Raw genomic sequence first — 14,933 nt, 5'->3', positions numbered from 1 at the left:
TTGGCACAAAACTACCTCAGCAAACCGTGTAACCCGCCGTAACCACACATACATCAGTTCAGGGAGTAAGGCGAGCCCTCCCATCGGGTCAGGAGGTTCAGAGCGGACCCCCTCGCTTTCTGGACTCCTTCTCAGAGAGGAGCCCGTGGGCGGCTGGATCTGCTCCTAGTCCCAGACTTGGTCAGCGGTTTGTGTCTAGAGGGATGAGGTGTAGGGATTACGGGGGAAAAGGAAGAGACAAGAGGAAGATCTCACCAGCCCTGGGCCCAGCGTTGCTCCAGCCAGCCTGGAGGCCCAGCTCCAGAGGGCAGGCGCGGGGCTGCTCCCGCCTGCACCTTGTATAGCCCTATTCCCGGCTTTTTTTTCCCTGTCAATCCCGCCACTCCGGGCTTTCTGCGCACCGCCTTGAAGGACTCCTGTCCCTCTCGCTCTCGCGCACAGGCGCCATCGCGGGCTGGTGGTGGCGAAGGGTCCCTGGGGCGGCCGTGAGCCCCTTCCTCACATCAGCCTCGGGTGACCTCTGGCTGGTCGGTGGGAGCTGCCCCTCTCCGCGTAGCCGAACCCGAACTGCGCACGGCAGGTCACGTCACGGCAGGTCAGGCCCTCCGCGCCCTGTCGCTGGCGTCCATTGCTGATGGATCTGCTCCTCACCTGCGATTCCTCATTATGCAGAGTTCATCCTTCTGCAGAACATGCCCCGCGTCACTCTGTGACACATTAACTCCTTCAGTCCCTCACAACCCTCAGCAAGTTTGCGGATGACACCAATCTCTAATTGCCGCCATCAGCTCCTCACCAGGAGCCTGAGCAGTGGGGGCAAGGATCAAGCCCTGACCCCAGGTGCCTGCAGATTGGCAGTCCTGGTTCAGCCCTGATGGATTTGGGCACCTCCCCGGGCTCACACCCCTAACATCCGCTGGCTCCCATGTCGTACGGTGTCGCTCCATCTCCTCACACAGACCCCGGAGAACGATCGTGAGGGAAACCCGACCAGTTGCTGCAAAACGGGAGTTGGCAGCCCGTTGAACGGACTCGGAGAGAGCCCTTTGCCTAACCACATCTTCCTTCACCTCTCATGCTCAGTGGCGACTGAGGGTGCTCCCCGATTTCCCCTCTCTGCTTTGGTCTTTTGTACAGAGACAGGCTGGGTCTTTTCTATTAGATTGACTTTAGCTGAGGTTCTCCCCTGCTTTTAAACCCCGGGGGTGCACAGTGGTAAAGAGCATAAGGAAGACATGGCCCTGCTGGAGTGGGTCCAGAGCAGGGCCACAAAGATGATGAGGGGGCTGGAGCGGGGGTCAGTAGCTCAGGTGTCTAAAGTTAGGTCACCTGCACGCTGTCAACGAGTCTATGACAAAAGGCAGGGGGAAATGACTCCAGCCCTGCTGTTCTCTCAACAGGAAGACTGGATCCGCCCCAGAGTTGCTCTAGCCTCAGGTCCCTTGCCTGTGGCTGAAGCCCAGGATGGCACATCAGAGCAAGGCAAGCAGGTGATCGTTCCCCCAGGTGCTCTCCTGCGCCCCTGCGATCTACAGCACCGATTGTGTGAGCAGCAGAGGGGCCTGGTGACCTCTTGGCCGGCAGCTGGCAGCTCTCCCAACGCTCTTTCCAGGCCACCTGCAACACCCCTCGAGGAGCGGCTGGACCAACATCAGGCCCCGCGGGGCTTTCCTACCGGGAGAGCTCTCACGCGTGCCGAGGAAGCCCTCGCTAAAGCACTGCAGGGAAAAAACCATCATCCACGCTTCTCGGGGAGAAGCGGCAATCCCCTCTCCCCTTGGTACTTTTACACCTTCTTGGCAATAGTAACCGTGATCTAAGCCAAGGCCTCAGCACTAACAACAGACCCAGCCACCCTTTAGACTCAAAAGCCATGTGCTTACTGTTGCACCCCCCCAGAACTGCCCTCTCTGTACTCACGAACGGCCTTGGTTCTAAACGTGTGTTCTGCTTCAGTGTCCTGTGAGGAGTGGCCGCAGCCTTATCACACAGCTGAACTCTTACAAATGCTCCAGCCAGCCTTTCAACACGCTGTGCAAGCAGTGGGGTGGCCACCACTTTGGTACCGCCAAGGCAGTAAAAGCCTCCCTCAGGGGGTGCCTTAACAGGAGGCTCAGCACCCAGATGTGGAGATACTTTGCAGCACCCCCAGCTGGTGATGGCCCATCAGTTAGGGCCCGTCAAGTCAATCGGCGAGGACCTTTGTTGTGCTTGCAGTGCATTGGCTCGGCAGGCTTCTGTCCCTGGAGATGTTCTTGATGGCTTCCCTCTTGTCCTGGGTATCCCATGTGAGGAGGCCCACGGCCAGATGATGCCGCTGCAATAAATGTTCCCTCACCCGACGGACGCTCCCGTGCCAGTCCGTGCGACCAGCCAGGTCAGACTCCCGCCACTGCCTCCCGCACCGTACGTCGGTGAGGCTGGTGTCGCTGTCTGTTGCTGGCCATGGCCATGGGCTCCCCCAGACCCCCGGGGCCCCGGCGCCGGTCGGGGGAGCCGCGTGCCCGGCTCCTGCCTGCCGACACCGTGGGCATCCACGGCTGCGCCCGGGCGCGGAGCTCAGCCAGTGCTGGTGCCTCGCGGGGCTTGCTGTTGGTACCACCCAGCCACTTTCCTGACAGCTCTGTCCCTCTTTATTTTGAAACAAACGGCCCGGACGCTTGCCTGACAGCTCTGTCCTTCTTTATTTTGAAACAAAGGGCTGAACCCACGGCTGTCGGCAGGGCTTCTCTCAGTGCACCCCCAAGCCCTACCCTGGCGGGGCCGCCTTCAGCCCCTGCTGGAGGGTCAGAGAAACGTGTTGCGGGGCTGGGATGGCCGTGTTGGTCGGTCCTGCAGGGTGCTGGCCTCGTCCCGCTGCAGCAGAGCCGCCAGGGACGGGCTGGGGGGCCGCGGGGGCCACGAGGAGGGCGGGCGCGCCGGTTTTCCAGGCAGGACCGTCGGCCGCTGTCGTTGGTCCCATCTCTCGGCGGTGCCGGGGCGGCTGGTCCGGCTGTCCGAGCGCGAGCGGTAGCCTGAAGCGGCAGAGGCACGCCTGTGGAGAGAGGAGGCCGCTGAGGCCCTCAGCTGCAGACGGGACAGAGGGACTCAGCTCCACAGCACGGCCCAGAGCTGGCAAGGCTCACCACCACGGGCAGAGCCGCTGGCACACCTCGGCCAAGGCGGACACCCGCACCTCACGGCACTAGCGAGCGGGGGCGTTCCTGCGGGCAGGTTTGCTGGTCAGGAGCGGGCGCTTGTGCGCGTCTCGCTTTCTCGGGCAACCTCATCCCCCGCTCTTTCTCGTCCTGACCTTGCTTTGCCTATGGCTCTCCCTCCGCAGGGCTGCCCTTGTCCAGGCAGAGTCACTTTGAGCTGACACTGGCTCCAGCCACAGCGGGCTCCCGAGAAGAGGGCCCGGGAATTAAGAGGCCTCAGCAGAGTCTTTTGGCCAACCACTAACTCGCCACTCCACAGCAGCCTGACCAGAAATGCTTCGTGGCTACGAGCAGCCGTCGAAGGAAGCAGTGGGGGAGGGAAATCAAGAACTCACTGTTTCCTCTTCCTCCGCCGCCGGATCATGACACAGCAGAAAACTATTCCAAGCGGCAGGGCAACCATGAGTACTGCCGTGCCTATCATACAGCGCCTCCGCACATCTTGGGGACAGAGGACGCTGGCGGAGCTCTGGGGCTCGTAACCGCTCGTGGTTCTCTTGCCGACCACATCTGGAGGAGCAATTGGGAACGTTAGATCGTCCTGTGCGCCACTGGCAAGCTTGCAGCACGTTTGGTGGGGCCAGGAAGGTCCCTCTTTCCCCACAGTGCCGGTGCCTGGGGCCACGCTCCCACCCTTTGGGACAGGTTGTCCCACCGAACAAAACTCAGAAGGCCAGAAGAGGAGCGCGGCGGGGAGCGCAGCTGCTCCTTTGAGGGACACGGGCAAAAACCATCCCTGCAGCAGGCAGTGCCCCCCCAGTTCTCCCTCCCCTGGGGCCAGCTCCCACACCCCGAGGGGACAGAGGCAGGCCCTCTCAGGAGACACCTGGACCTTGCTCTCCCCTTCGGCCTTTTCTCCAGCATGCGCACCGCTTGCAGCCGCTCCCAGGTTTTAGGACGTCTCTCCCACTTAGGGACCCCAGCAAGACTGCTCAGTACCTGAGTCCGCTCGAAGAAATTCATATACGCTGCCGCGGTGGTCTTCTCCGGGCTTTGACAGCACTGCCAAAAAGCAGAGACGGCAGCTGAAGCCTCAGCATGGCTCGGGCACAGAGGATGCAGGAGGATGGGGAGGCTCCCCCTAAGCCCCTGCCCAGTCTGCGAGTCAGGGCATCGCTCTGGACCTCAGCTCACGGGAGGGATCCCGCTCTGTGCTGCTTTTGCGCCTTGGGCCGCTAGAGACTCCGGGCAACCTCTGGGATGCAGCTACGGTGGGAGGCACATTCCATTAAGAGGCACATCTCCCATCATCTGCAGGACGTGGCCCAGATGCCTCGAACCCAAAACGCTTTCAGCTTTGGCTGCTGGCGTGACGTGCAAGAGCGAACGCTGGGGGAAGAGCCTGCTGACACGCAGCCATCCTGGTGGGTGACACCAGCCGGCCACGGGACAGCAATTACCTGGTGTGCCAGGGGCCTGCCTCGCCTCCAGTTCTTCAGCGGAGACTGGCAGTGAGCCACTGCTTCCTCCCGAAAACAGCTCCTTCTGCACAGCCTCTCGGTCCGTCTCTTGAGAAAGCAAGCGGGACAGTTGGGTCAGACAGAACCGTTCCCCACGAGGGAGATGGCATCTTCAGGAGGCAATCCTTCTCAAGGACATTGGCGGGGTTTAGAAACAGCGCCTGGGCTTTTGGGGCTACGCCTAGTCACCACTCCAGACAACAGCCACGCCTGAGCTGCTGGGAGACCGGGACATTGCACGCAACCTTCCGGCTTGCATTGCACGCAGCGCGTTCCTGGCAAACTGTAAGGTGATGCTCCATGCCTTCCTTCAAAGAGGACGGGAAGAAGCTGCAGCCAGGCCGGACGGGGGAAACAGCCCTTCTGAGAAGGGCTCCTCCGCAAGGCCCTCATGCCCTTCCCTGTAAGCACCGGCAACGGTCACATTCGTCCCATCCCAGCTATCGGTCCGCACATGGGAAGTCGAGCACAACCCAGAAAGCCTGCCGAACCAGCATCTCCACCTGACTTCCAGCAACAGGAAAGGGCAGCCAGCGTTGCTGGGGACCTCGCTCCCGCCTGGAACCGGCCCAGCGGAAAGCAGTGCTGCGTGTGAGCTGAACACAAGTTCAGCGCACGCCAGGCTCTCAAATCTGCCTAGCAGCGGACGGCTGCACAAGCCAGCTCTGACCCGTAATGGTAAAAGCGGGGCAGCGGCTGCCCCTGGCACGCGGCTTGAACCACAACTGGCAGCAGAGGCTCTGCACCATCTCTGTGCCTCACCAGCACCTGCAAGGCGTGAAACCCAGCATCGCTGCTGCGAGGCTCTGATCGACCCCTTCCCGCTGTGCAGGCTACAGCGTGTCCAGACGGGTACCTAAAACCTCTGGTCGCCGAGTCTCACGGCTAAGGCAGAGTGAAATATACCCACCGTGTCCTCTCTCCAGTTCCTCCAGCATTTGCCTTCGGAATTCAGATGGCTGCAGGGACTTTTTTCCTCCGTCAGCTGGGTACTTGGCTCTGGGAGGACCTTAGCAGAAAATACGTGGTTCAATTTCATGCGGATAAATTACAGAAAACCAGCGCTTAGCCCGTGAGGTCGGCAGAGACAGACTACTCACCCCTGCGATGCCAGCCGGGCTGTAGAAAAGCATCCAGCCGAGGAGCTGGAAAAGTCCTCCCTACAGGCCCATCTGTAACTAAACACCCAGAGAAGCTTCCGTCATCTATCGTGATCTACATCGGCAGAACTGAATCGCTAAGGGGTAAGGGGATCACGCAAGGAGAGGGCGCACACGTGCAGGTCTCCATCCTCACACCTGCAGAGCCACCTGGCTGGCAGCTCTCAAAGGGAGGGAAAAGCCGTGACGTACCCATGCCATCTCCCGGAGCCTCAGTCCTGGAGCCCAGCCGGGAAGCTGCATCGCCTTCGCCTGCCGGCACGGCTGCAAAAAAGCGTGGGACAGAACAGCTCCCGTGACACAGTTCAAGATACTTCTTCAGATCGGAGTGGCAGTGAGCGCAGCTCAAAGATGGGATTACCCCACGGCACTCATCTCTCCCTTCCACTCAGGAGCATGGCGCAAAGAGTTCCCGCGTGCCTGCAGTGGCACCATGCTGGGGCAAAACGACCCACGCGCAGAGTTGCCAGGAGAAAGGACTCCCTGGAGCTCACGCCAGCTCTAAACTCAGCCCCAACAAGCCCGCTGGCTCGGCAGCCAGCACCGGGAGCAGCTCAGGCTCCGAGGGGCCGGCATAGACAGCTTCGCAAGGCAAAATGCCTCGGGGCGCGTCACTGAGCCCGACCCGTGCCCTCTCTCCTCTTCTCCGCGGCTGCGCAACAGACACGGAAGGAGCAACTTGCATTTCACACGGAAAGAAGACGGAAAGGTAAATGCTCCTTCCTCCCGCTGCCTTACCTGTGGGGTTGCTCTCGGGCTCACGGACAGGAACAGACCAAGAAGTCGGGAAGCCACCGACTTCGAGAGGATCTTAAGGAAAATTGCACAGGCATAAGCTCTTGCCACATTGTCAATATTTATTCTTGCAAGGAGAGGGACATTGAGAACTTACCTGCAGGATGCCCCAAGGGCTCCAAACCAGCACCCAGCCGAGAAGCTGGATAACCACTGCCACCACCCTCGTCTAGAAGCAAGCACAGATGAGAAACGTTTCCATCGCGCGTCGGGATCCACTTGTGCCTTGGTGAAGTGCAGGCACTGGAAATGGGTCAGGCAACAACGCGGGAGCCAGACATAGGTGGAGATTGCCAAAGCTGCAGAGGGGCCTGGTGACCTCTTGGCCGGCAGCTGGCAGCTCTCCCAACGCTCTTTCCAGGCCACGTGCAACACCCCTCGAGGAGCAGCTGGACCAACATCGGGCCCCGCGGGGCTTTCCTACCGGGAGAGCTCTCACGCACACTGAGGAAGCCCTCGCTAAAGCACTGCAGGGAAAGAACCATCATCCGCGCTTCTCGGGGAGAAGAGCCCGCTGGCCTGTGAAAGGCTGCACCAGCGCCGCCCGCTTACCTGCTCCCCGTGCTCGCCACGGAGCAGCCCAGACAGCCCTGACATGCAGGGCCACCAGGAGGACGAGGAGGATGAGGAGGCGGCGGGCAGGGGCCATGGCTCCCTGCACTCACACCGTGATGCTGCTGCTGCTGCTGCTGCTGCTGCTGCCGCCGCCGCAGTGAGGGCCAGGGGCTGAGCGGTCGGTGCTTATGTCTGGCACGTCACCGCGGGGCTCTGTGACCTCACAGTCCAGCTGTGACCTCACGGCCGGGCCCAGAATACGTGAGGACGTCTTTCGCCACGGGGTGCTCGTGGACAGCCGCTGGAGCACAGCCAGGGGAGCCGCCCTCCTGGGGAGGGGAGCACGTCGCATCGGGCAGCTCTGTCCAAGGGCTGGGACGCAGTCCCCCCCCGGGCTGAGCCCACAGCTCTGCCCTGTTTTCCGGGCACTGTCACAGGGGCAGCGGGGAGCTCACAGTCTCCCAGAACAACAGGAGACCACAGCCGAGGCATTTCTGACCTCCTCGGGTGCTGTTACCAAGAGCTCACGAGGCTCAAGAGTGGGTGATTTCAGTCTCGAGACAAGCGCAAGATCCCCTCCTGTGGGCACCTTCCAGGCTGGAGCCCAGTTTGGTCCCCAGGCGGGACCCCAGGGCTGACGAGTCACTTCCGTTTTACGGCAGAGACGAAGCCTTTACTTTTCCGTTTCTTCTTCCTGTGGACTTTGAGGGAATGCTTTCTGCCAGGGTCCTCAAAGAGCAAAGTCAACCAATAAAACAGAAAAAATATTCTCTTCAATTAGTTGACAGGCAAAAGGAAACCGCGAGAGAGCACGCGGTGGGTATATGCTGCCTGACCAACCTAGTGGCCTTCTAGGATGGAGTGGCTACATCAGTGGACCAGGCAAACGCTACGGATGTCATCCCTCTGGACTTCTGCAAGACCTTTGACACGGTCCCCCACAACGTCCTTCTCTTCAATTGGAGACATGTGGATCTGACGGATGGACTGTTCAGTGGATGAGGAATTGGTTGGACGGTCACATCCAGAGGGTAGTGCTCAACGGCTCAATGTCTGCATGGAGATCGGTGACCAGGGGCTGTTGCGGACACATATTTAGCTAACGGTCGCAAAAGCATTCCAGACGCCTTTAGAAGGCCTTGAACAGAATAAACAAGACGACAAAAAAAGAAAGATGCCAATTAGAAGAACACAGGTGCACATTCCAAGATAAAGGGAACCTGGCACGAAGAACCTCAATTCGGCAGTTTATCTTGACCAATTAGGCTGAGACAAGTTTCGCATGTTTTAGTTAGTATAACCAATTGTGTCCTATGTTTAGGCGCGTGGACAGCGTTAGTATAACCAATTGTGTCCTACGTTTAGGCGCGTGGACAGAGTTAGTATAACCAATTATATTTTAGCTTATGGCGCGTGGACAGCTGATGTTTAGCTTGACAAGGTATATAAGGGAGATTTAGGTTAGATATTAGGAAAAATTTTTTTACTGAGAGGGTTGTCAAACATTGGAATGGGCTGCCCAGGGAAGTGGTTGAGTCACCATCCCTGGAGGTATTCAAAAAGCGAGTGGACAGGGTACTCCAGGGCATGGTTTAGGGGGCATGGTTAATGGTCGGACTTGATGATCTTGAAGGTCTTTTCCAGCCAAAATGATTCTATGATTCTATGATTCTATTTGGGCAATAAAGGGAGAACAACTTTAACCGTATCGGCGTCCGGTTGTTACTCGGCTCACGTCTCCAGATGGTTCCCTGCAACAAGGGGCGTCCCTCAGGGGTCCGTACTGTGACCAGTGCTGTTTAGTATCTTCCTCAGTGACACAGGCAGCGGAATCAAGTGCACCCTCAGCAAGTTTGCAGGCGACACCAAGCTGAGTGGTGCGGTTGACACGCCTGAGGGACGGGATGCCATCCAGAGGGACCTGGACGAGCTCGAGAAGTGGGCCCTGTGAACCTCACAAGGTTCAACAAGGCCAAGTCCAAGGTCCTGCACCTGGGTCAGGAGAAGCTCCGGTGTACCAATACAGGCTGGGGGTTGAAGGGACTGAGAGCAGCCCTGGCCAGAAGGACTTGGGGGTGCTGGTGGATGAAAAACTGGACATTAGCCGGCAGTCTGCGGTTGCAGCCCAGAAGGCCAACCATATCCTGGGCTGCATCAAAAGCAGCGTGGCCAGCAGGTCAAGGGAAGTAATTCTGCCCCTGTACTCCGCTCTGGTGAGACCCCGCCTGCAGTACTGCGTCCAGCTCTGGGGTCCTCAGCACAGGACGGACACGGACCTGCTGCAGCGGGTCCGGAGGAGGGCCATGAAAACGATCAGAGGGCTGGAACACCACAGCTAGGAGGAACGGCTGAGGGAGTTGGGGTTGTTCAGCCTGGAGAAGCGAAGGCTCCAGGGAGACCTGACTGCGGCCTTTCAATACCGAAAGGGGGCTTGTAAGAAAGATGGGGACAGAGTTCTTAGTAGGGCCTGCTGCGATAGGACAAGGGGTAATGGTTTTAAACCAAAAGAGGTAGATTCCGACTAGATGGAAGGAAGACTTTTTTTACAATGAGGGCGGTGAAACACTGGCACAGATCTCCCAGAGACGTGGCAGATGCCCCAGCCTGCGAAACATTCAAGGTCAGGTCGGACAGGGCTCTGAGCAACCTGATCGAGTGGAAGATGTCCCTGCTCATTGCAGGGGGCTTGGACGAGATGACCTTTAGAGGTCCCTTCCAGCCCAAACCATGCTAGGATCCAATATTTCAAGGATCCTGCCTTAGTGATTGCATATGTCCATACATTCTGTATGATATGTCTAAATATTTTTATGGTTTTACTATTTTGTACCAGCCGTGGAAACTGCTTTGCTGCTGGATGACCGTAAAGGCGAGATTTGGTAAACAATTATTAGACATCTAATACTGACACTATGGTTGAAACAATAGACAAAAGTGTAGCCAAGTAATTAAGTAGTAGAGGTAGTCACTCATAAGTTTTGCAGTTCTTTGCTCTTCTGACTGGATGTTCCTGCACATTAGATGAGAATAATATTGAAACTGACCATATGTGACTGAAACCACGTTAAGCTCCAAGGTCAAAGAACAAGGATGACGAACAAAGACTTGAAGGCCGGCCAGCTGAATTTCAAATGGGTCGGTGGTCGCAAAAGCAGCCCTTCGACTCAAATGAAGAACCATTGCGCGCGATCGGATGGAGGCAGTACCATGATAATCGGTTACAATAATTTTTATGTATAGGTATACTAACCTGATTAATACGTAATTAGTTATTCCATAGAACCTGTTTGTGCTGAAGCTGTAGCGTGCACGCTAGGTGGAATTATGCCCTGTGCACCCAGCGCTGCAATAAAGAACGCCCGCTTTCTAAAACTCCAAAATGAGTCTCAGAGAGTATTAATTTACAGGCCCTGAATTTCGGTATCATTAGCTGTGAGACCTGGCAACCGGAGGTTTTAGATATGTGCCTGGACACGCTGTAGACTGCACAGCAGGAAGGGATCGATCAGAGCCTCACTGCAGCGACACTGGGTTTCACACCTTTTCTCATGCCTACTGCATCACAGTAACCTCTTGTGGTAACGTTCATGTTTCCAGCTCTGTGGCCAGCGGAGCACGAGCAGTGGTAGGACTATGTTTCAAACCCTGTGGTAAGCCAGTCAGCGTAAATGGCAGTCTCTGCCAGGTGAAAGCAACCCTCTCCCTATCTGTCCCAAGATACGGGGGGTCTAAAAAACGTATCCTTCCCACCTACTGTTGCCCTTCATGGCAAGGCTTGCTCGTTGAGGCAACGGACTATCAGACCAGAGCGGGAGCAGCCACAGTGGGCAGTTCAGTGGTGGTGTTCAGGGCTCTGTAACCTACCGCTAGTCACCACTCGCCCGGAGGTTTCTCTACCACCCGTGCAGGAGAACCGTAGCGGGAAGGAGGCCTGACCACGCTTCCCCGTTCTTCCAGCTCTTTTATCAGTTCAAGAACAGCCCGGGTGGCATCAGAAGGTGACTCGTATTGTAGGATAAAGGGGCAGGACCTGGAGCTCATGCTAATGGCCTGTTTGTCAGGGATGTGTTGATGCGAGGTAAACTGTGGGGAAGAGCCTGCGGTGCCCCTATCGCCCACTTCCCCCACGAGGCCACCCTCGACGGACCCATTCCATGCACCCATACCTCACCTATTACGGGGACCTAGAAGTAAAGCCGGACCGTCCGTCCATCCCATAGAATTGATTTAGCCCTGACCAGTGGGTGGGTAGTGATTTGCCATTGCCACCTACAAGAGCATCTATTTGCTTGCTAAGTGGAGGCTGTCCTTTGTTAAGTGTCCTTATCTGTCATCGATAGTTGGGCTCCCGTGTCAATGAGGAATGTTGCAAAGTAGCAATCGCCGCCATCAGCTCCGGACCAGGAGCCTGAGCAGCGGGGGCAGAGGCCCCAAGGATCGAGCCCTGACCCCAGGTGCCTGCAGATTGGCAGTCCTGGTTCAGCCCTGATGGATTTGGGCACCTCCCCGAGCTCACACCCCTAACATCCGCTGGCTCCCATGTCGTACGGTGTCGCTCCATCTCCTCACACAGACCCCGGAGAACGATCGTGAGGGAAACCCGACCAGTTGCTGCAAAACGGGAGTTGGCAGCCCGTTGAACGGACTCGGAGAGAGCCCTTTGCCTAACCACATCTTCCTTCACCTCTCATGCTCAGTGGCGACTGAGGGTGCTCCCCAGTTTCCCCTCTCTGCTTTGGTCATTTGCACAGAGACAGGCTGGGTCTTCTCTATTAGATTGACTTTAGCTGAGGTTCTCCCCTGCTTTTAATCCCCGGGGGTGCACAGTGGTAAAGAGCATAAGGAAGACATGGGCCCTGCTGGAGTGGGTCCAGAGCAGGGCCACAAAGATGATGAGGGGGCTGGAGCGGGGGTCAGTAGCTCAGGTGTCTAAAGTTAGGTCACCTGCACGCTGTCAACGAGTCTGTGACAAATGGCGGGGGGAAACAACTCCAGCCCTGCTGTTCTCTCAACAGGAATCATAGAATCATTTCAGTTGGAAAAGACCTTCAAGATCATCGAGTCCAACCATTAACCATGCCCCCTAAACCATGCCCTGGAGTACCCTGCCCACTCGCTTTTTGAATACCTCCAGGGATGGTGACTCAACCACTCCCCTGGGCAGCCCATTCCAATGTTTGACAACCCTCTGAGTAAAATAATTTTTCCTAATAGCTAACCTAAATCTCCCTTGCCTCAACTTGAGGCCATTTCCTCTTGTCCTATCTCCAGACACCTGACAGAAGAGACCAACACCCACCTCACTACAATCCCCTTTCAGGTAGTTGTAGAGAGCGATAAGGTCTCCCCTCAGCCTCCTCTTTTCTAGACTGAACAACCCCAGGTCCCTCAGACGCTCCTCATAAGACTTGTGCTCAAGGCCCCTCACCAACTTGGTTGCTCTCCTCTGGACACGCTCTAGCAGCTCAGTGTCTTTCCTGTAGTGAGGGGCCCAAAACTGAACACAGTACTCGAGGTGCGGCCTCACCAGCGCCGAGTACAGGGGAACAACCACCTCCCTGTTCCTGCTGGCCACACTGTTCCTGATACAGGCTAGGATGCGATTGGCCTTCTTGGCCACCTGGGCACACTGCTGGCTCATATTCAGCCGGCTGTCAACCAGCACCCCCAGGTCTTTCTCTGCCAGGCAGCTTTCCAGCCACTCTTCCCCAAGCCTGTAGCGCTGCGTGGGGTTGCCGTGACCAAAGTGCAGGACCCAGCACTTGGCCTTGTTGAACTTCATACGATTGGCCTCAGCCCATCGATCCAGCCTGTCCAGATCTCTTTGTAGAGCCTCCCTACCCTCAAGCAGATCGACCCTGCCTCCCAACTTGGTGTCGTCTGCAAACTTGCTGAGGGTGCACTCAATCCCCTCATCCAAATCATCAATAAAGATATTAAACAGAACAGGGCCCAACACCGAGCCCTGGGGAACACCACTTGTGACCCGCCGCCAGCTGGATTTCACCCCATTCACCACTACCCTCTGGGCTCGGCCATCCAGCCAGTTTTTCACCCAGTGAATAGTGCACTTATCCAGGCCACGAGACGCCAGCTTCTCAAGGAGTATGCCATGAGAGACAGCGTCAGAGGCCTTGCTGAAGTCTAGGAAAATGACATCGACAGCCTTTCCCTCATCCACTAGGCGGGTCACGTGGTCATAGAAGGAGATCAGGTTGGTCAAGCAGGACCTGTCTTTTGTAAACCCATGCTGACTGGGCCTGATCCCCCTCTTATCCTGGACTTGCCATGCGAGTGCTTTCAAAACAAACCGTTCCATAATCTTCCCCGGTACCGAGGTCAGGCTGACAGGCCTGTAGTTCCCCAGATCCTCCCTCCGACCCTTCTTATAAATGGGAGTCACATTGGCAAGCCTCCAGTCCTCTGGGACCTCCCCTGTTGACCAGGAACGCTGATAGATGATAGAGAGTGGCTTGGCAAGGACCTCTGCCAGTTCCCTCAGTACTCTTGGATGGATCCCATCAGGTCCCATAGATTTGTGAGTGTCCAGATGGCGTAGCAGGTCCCTAACTAATTCCTCCTGGATTAAGGGGGGTATGTTATGCTCTTCATCCTTACCTTCCAGCTCATGGGGTGGAGTACCCTGAGGATGACTGGACTCACTATTAAAGACTGAGGCAAAGAAGGCATTAAGTACCTCGGCCTTTTCCTCATCTCTGGTTGCTACGTTCCCTTCTGTATCCATTAAAGGAAAGATATTCTCCTTGGGATTCTTTTTACTGTTAACATATTTGTAAAAACATTTTTTGTTGTCCCTTAGGGTAGTGGCCAGATTTAGTTCTAGCTGAGCTTTCGCCTTTCTAACTTTCTCTCTGTATGATCTAACAAGATCCCTGTACTCCTCCCAAGTTGCCCGCCCTTTCCTCCAGAGATGATAAACTCTCCTTTCTTTCTTAAGTCCTAGCAAAAGCTCCCCATTCAGCCAGGCCGGTCGTTTTCCTCGGCGGTTCGACTTGCGGCACATGGGAATAGCCTGGTCCTGAGCCATTAAGATTTCCTGTTTAAAGAATGTCCATCCCTCCTGGACCCCTTTGCCCTTCAGGACCATCTCCCAAGGGACTCTCTCAACCAGTGCCTTGAAGAGGCCAAAGTTAGCCCTCCGGAAGTCCACAGTGGTGGTTTGCTGACCACCTTCTTTGCCTCAACAAGAATTGAAAATTCTATCGTTTCATGGTCACTAAGCCCAAGACGACCTCCGACCATCACACCTCCCACCAGTCCTTCCCTGTTCGTAAACAACAGGTCTAGCAAGGCTCCTCCCCTGGTTGGCTCACCCACCAGCTGTGTCAAGAAGTTATCTTCCACACACTCCAGGAACCTCCTAGATTGTTTACTCACTGCTGTGTTGTATTTCCAGCAGATGTCTGGAAAGTTAAAGTCCCCCACAAGGACAAGGGCACACGATTCTGAGACTACTGCCAGCCGCTTGTAGAACGATTCATCCGTCTCTTCAACCTGGTCAGGCGGTCTATAGCAGACTCCCAGCACAATAGCTGTCTTATTGGCTTTCCCTCTCATCCTCACCCGTAAGCACTCCACCTTGTCATCAGAATCGTGTAGCTCTGAACAGTCAAAACATTCCCTAACATAAAGAGCCACCCCACCACCTCTTCTACCTTGCCTATCCCTTCTGAATAGCTTGTAGCCATCCATTGCAGCACTCCAGTCATGGGAGTCATCCCACCATGTTTCTGTGATGGCGACTA

The 14,933-nt window shown here is 56.5% G+C and overlaps 1 protein-coding gene across 1 annotated transcript; it reads right to left on the bottom strand.

Moving 5' to 3' along the window:
• Positions 1 to 3,072: 3,072 nt before the first annotated feature.
• LOC128141370 (uncharacterized) lies at positions 3,073 to 7,854 on the bottom strand. Its single transcript, XM_052786021.1, has 9 exons — positions 7,165 to 7,854; positions 6,710 to 6,781; positions 6,556 to 6,627; positions 6,010 to 6,081; positions 5,758 to 5,835; positions 5,568 to 5,666; positions 4,598 to 4,705; positions 4,137 to 4,199; positions 3,073 to 3,707 (listed from the first exon to the last, which is right to left on the bottom strand). Exons 1-9 carry the CDS (start codon positions 7,259 to 7,261, stop codon positions 3,529 to 3,531), a joined length of 840 nt encoding a protein of 279 aa, XP_052641981.1. The 5' UTR covers positions 7,262 to 7,854; the 3' UTR covers positions 3,073 to 3,528.
• Between the last annotated feature and the right edge of the window lie 7,079 nt (positions 7,855 to 14,933).

The sequence above is a fragment of the Harpia harpyja genome, chromosome 4 (genome assembly GCF_026419915.1).
Source record: "Harpia harpyja isolate bHarHar1 chromosome 4, bHarHar1 primary haplotype, whole genome shotgun sequence".
Taxonomy (NCBI): domain Eukaryota; kingdom Metazoa; phylum Chordata; class Aves; order Accipitriformes; family Accipitridae; genus Harpia; species Harpia harpyja.
This window is presented reverse-complemented; position numbering and strand designations above follow the sequence as displayed.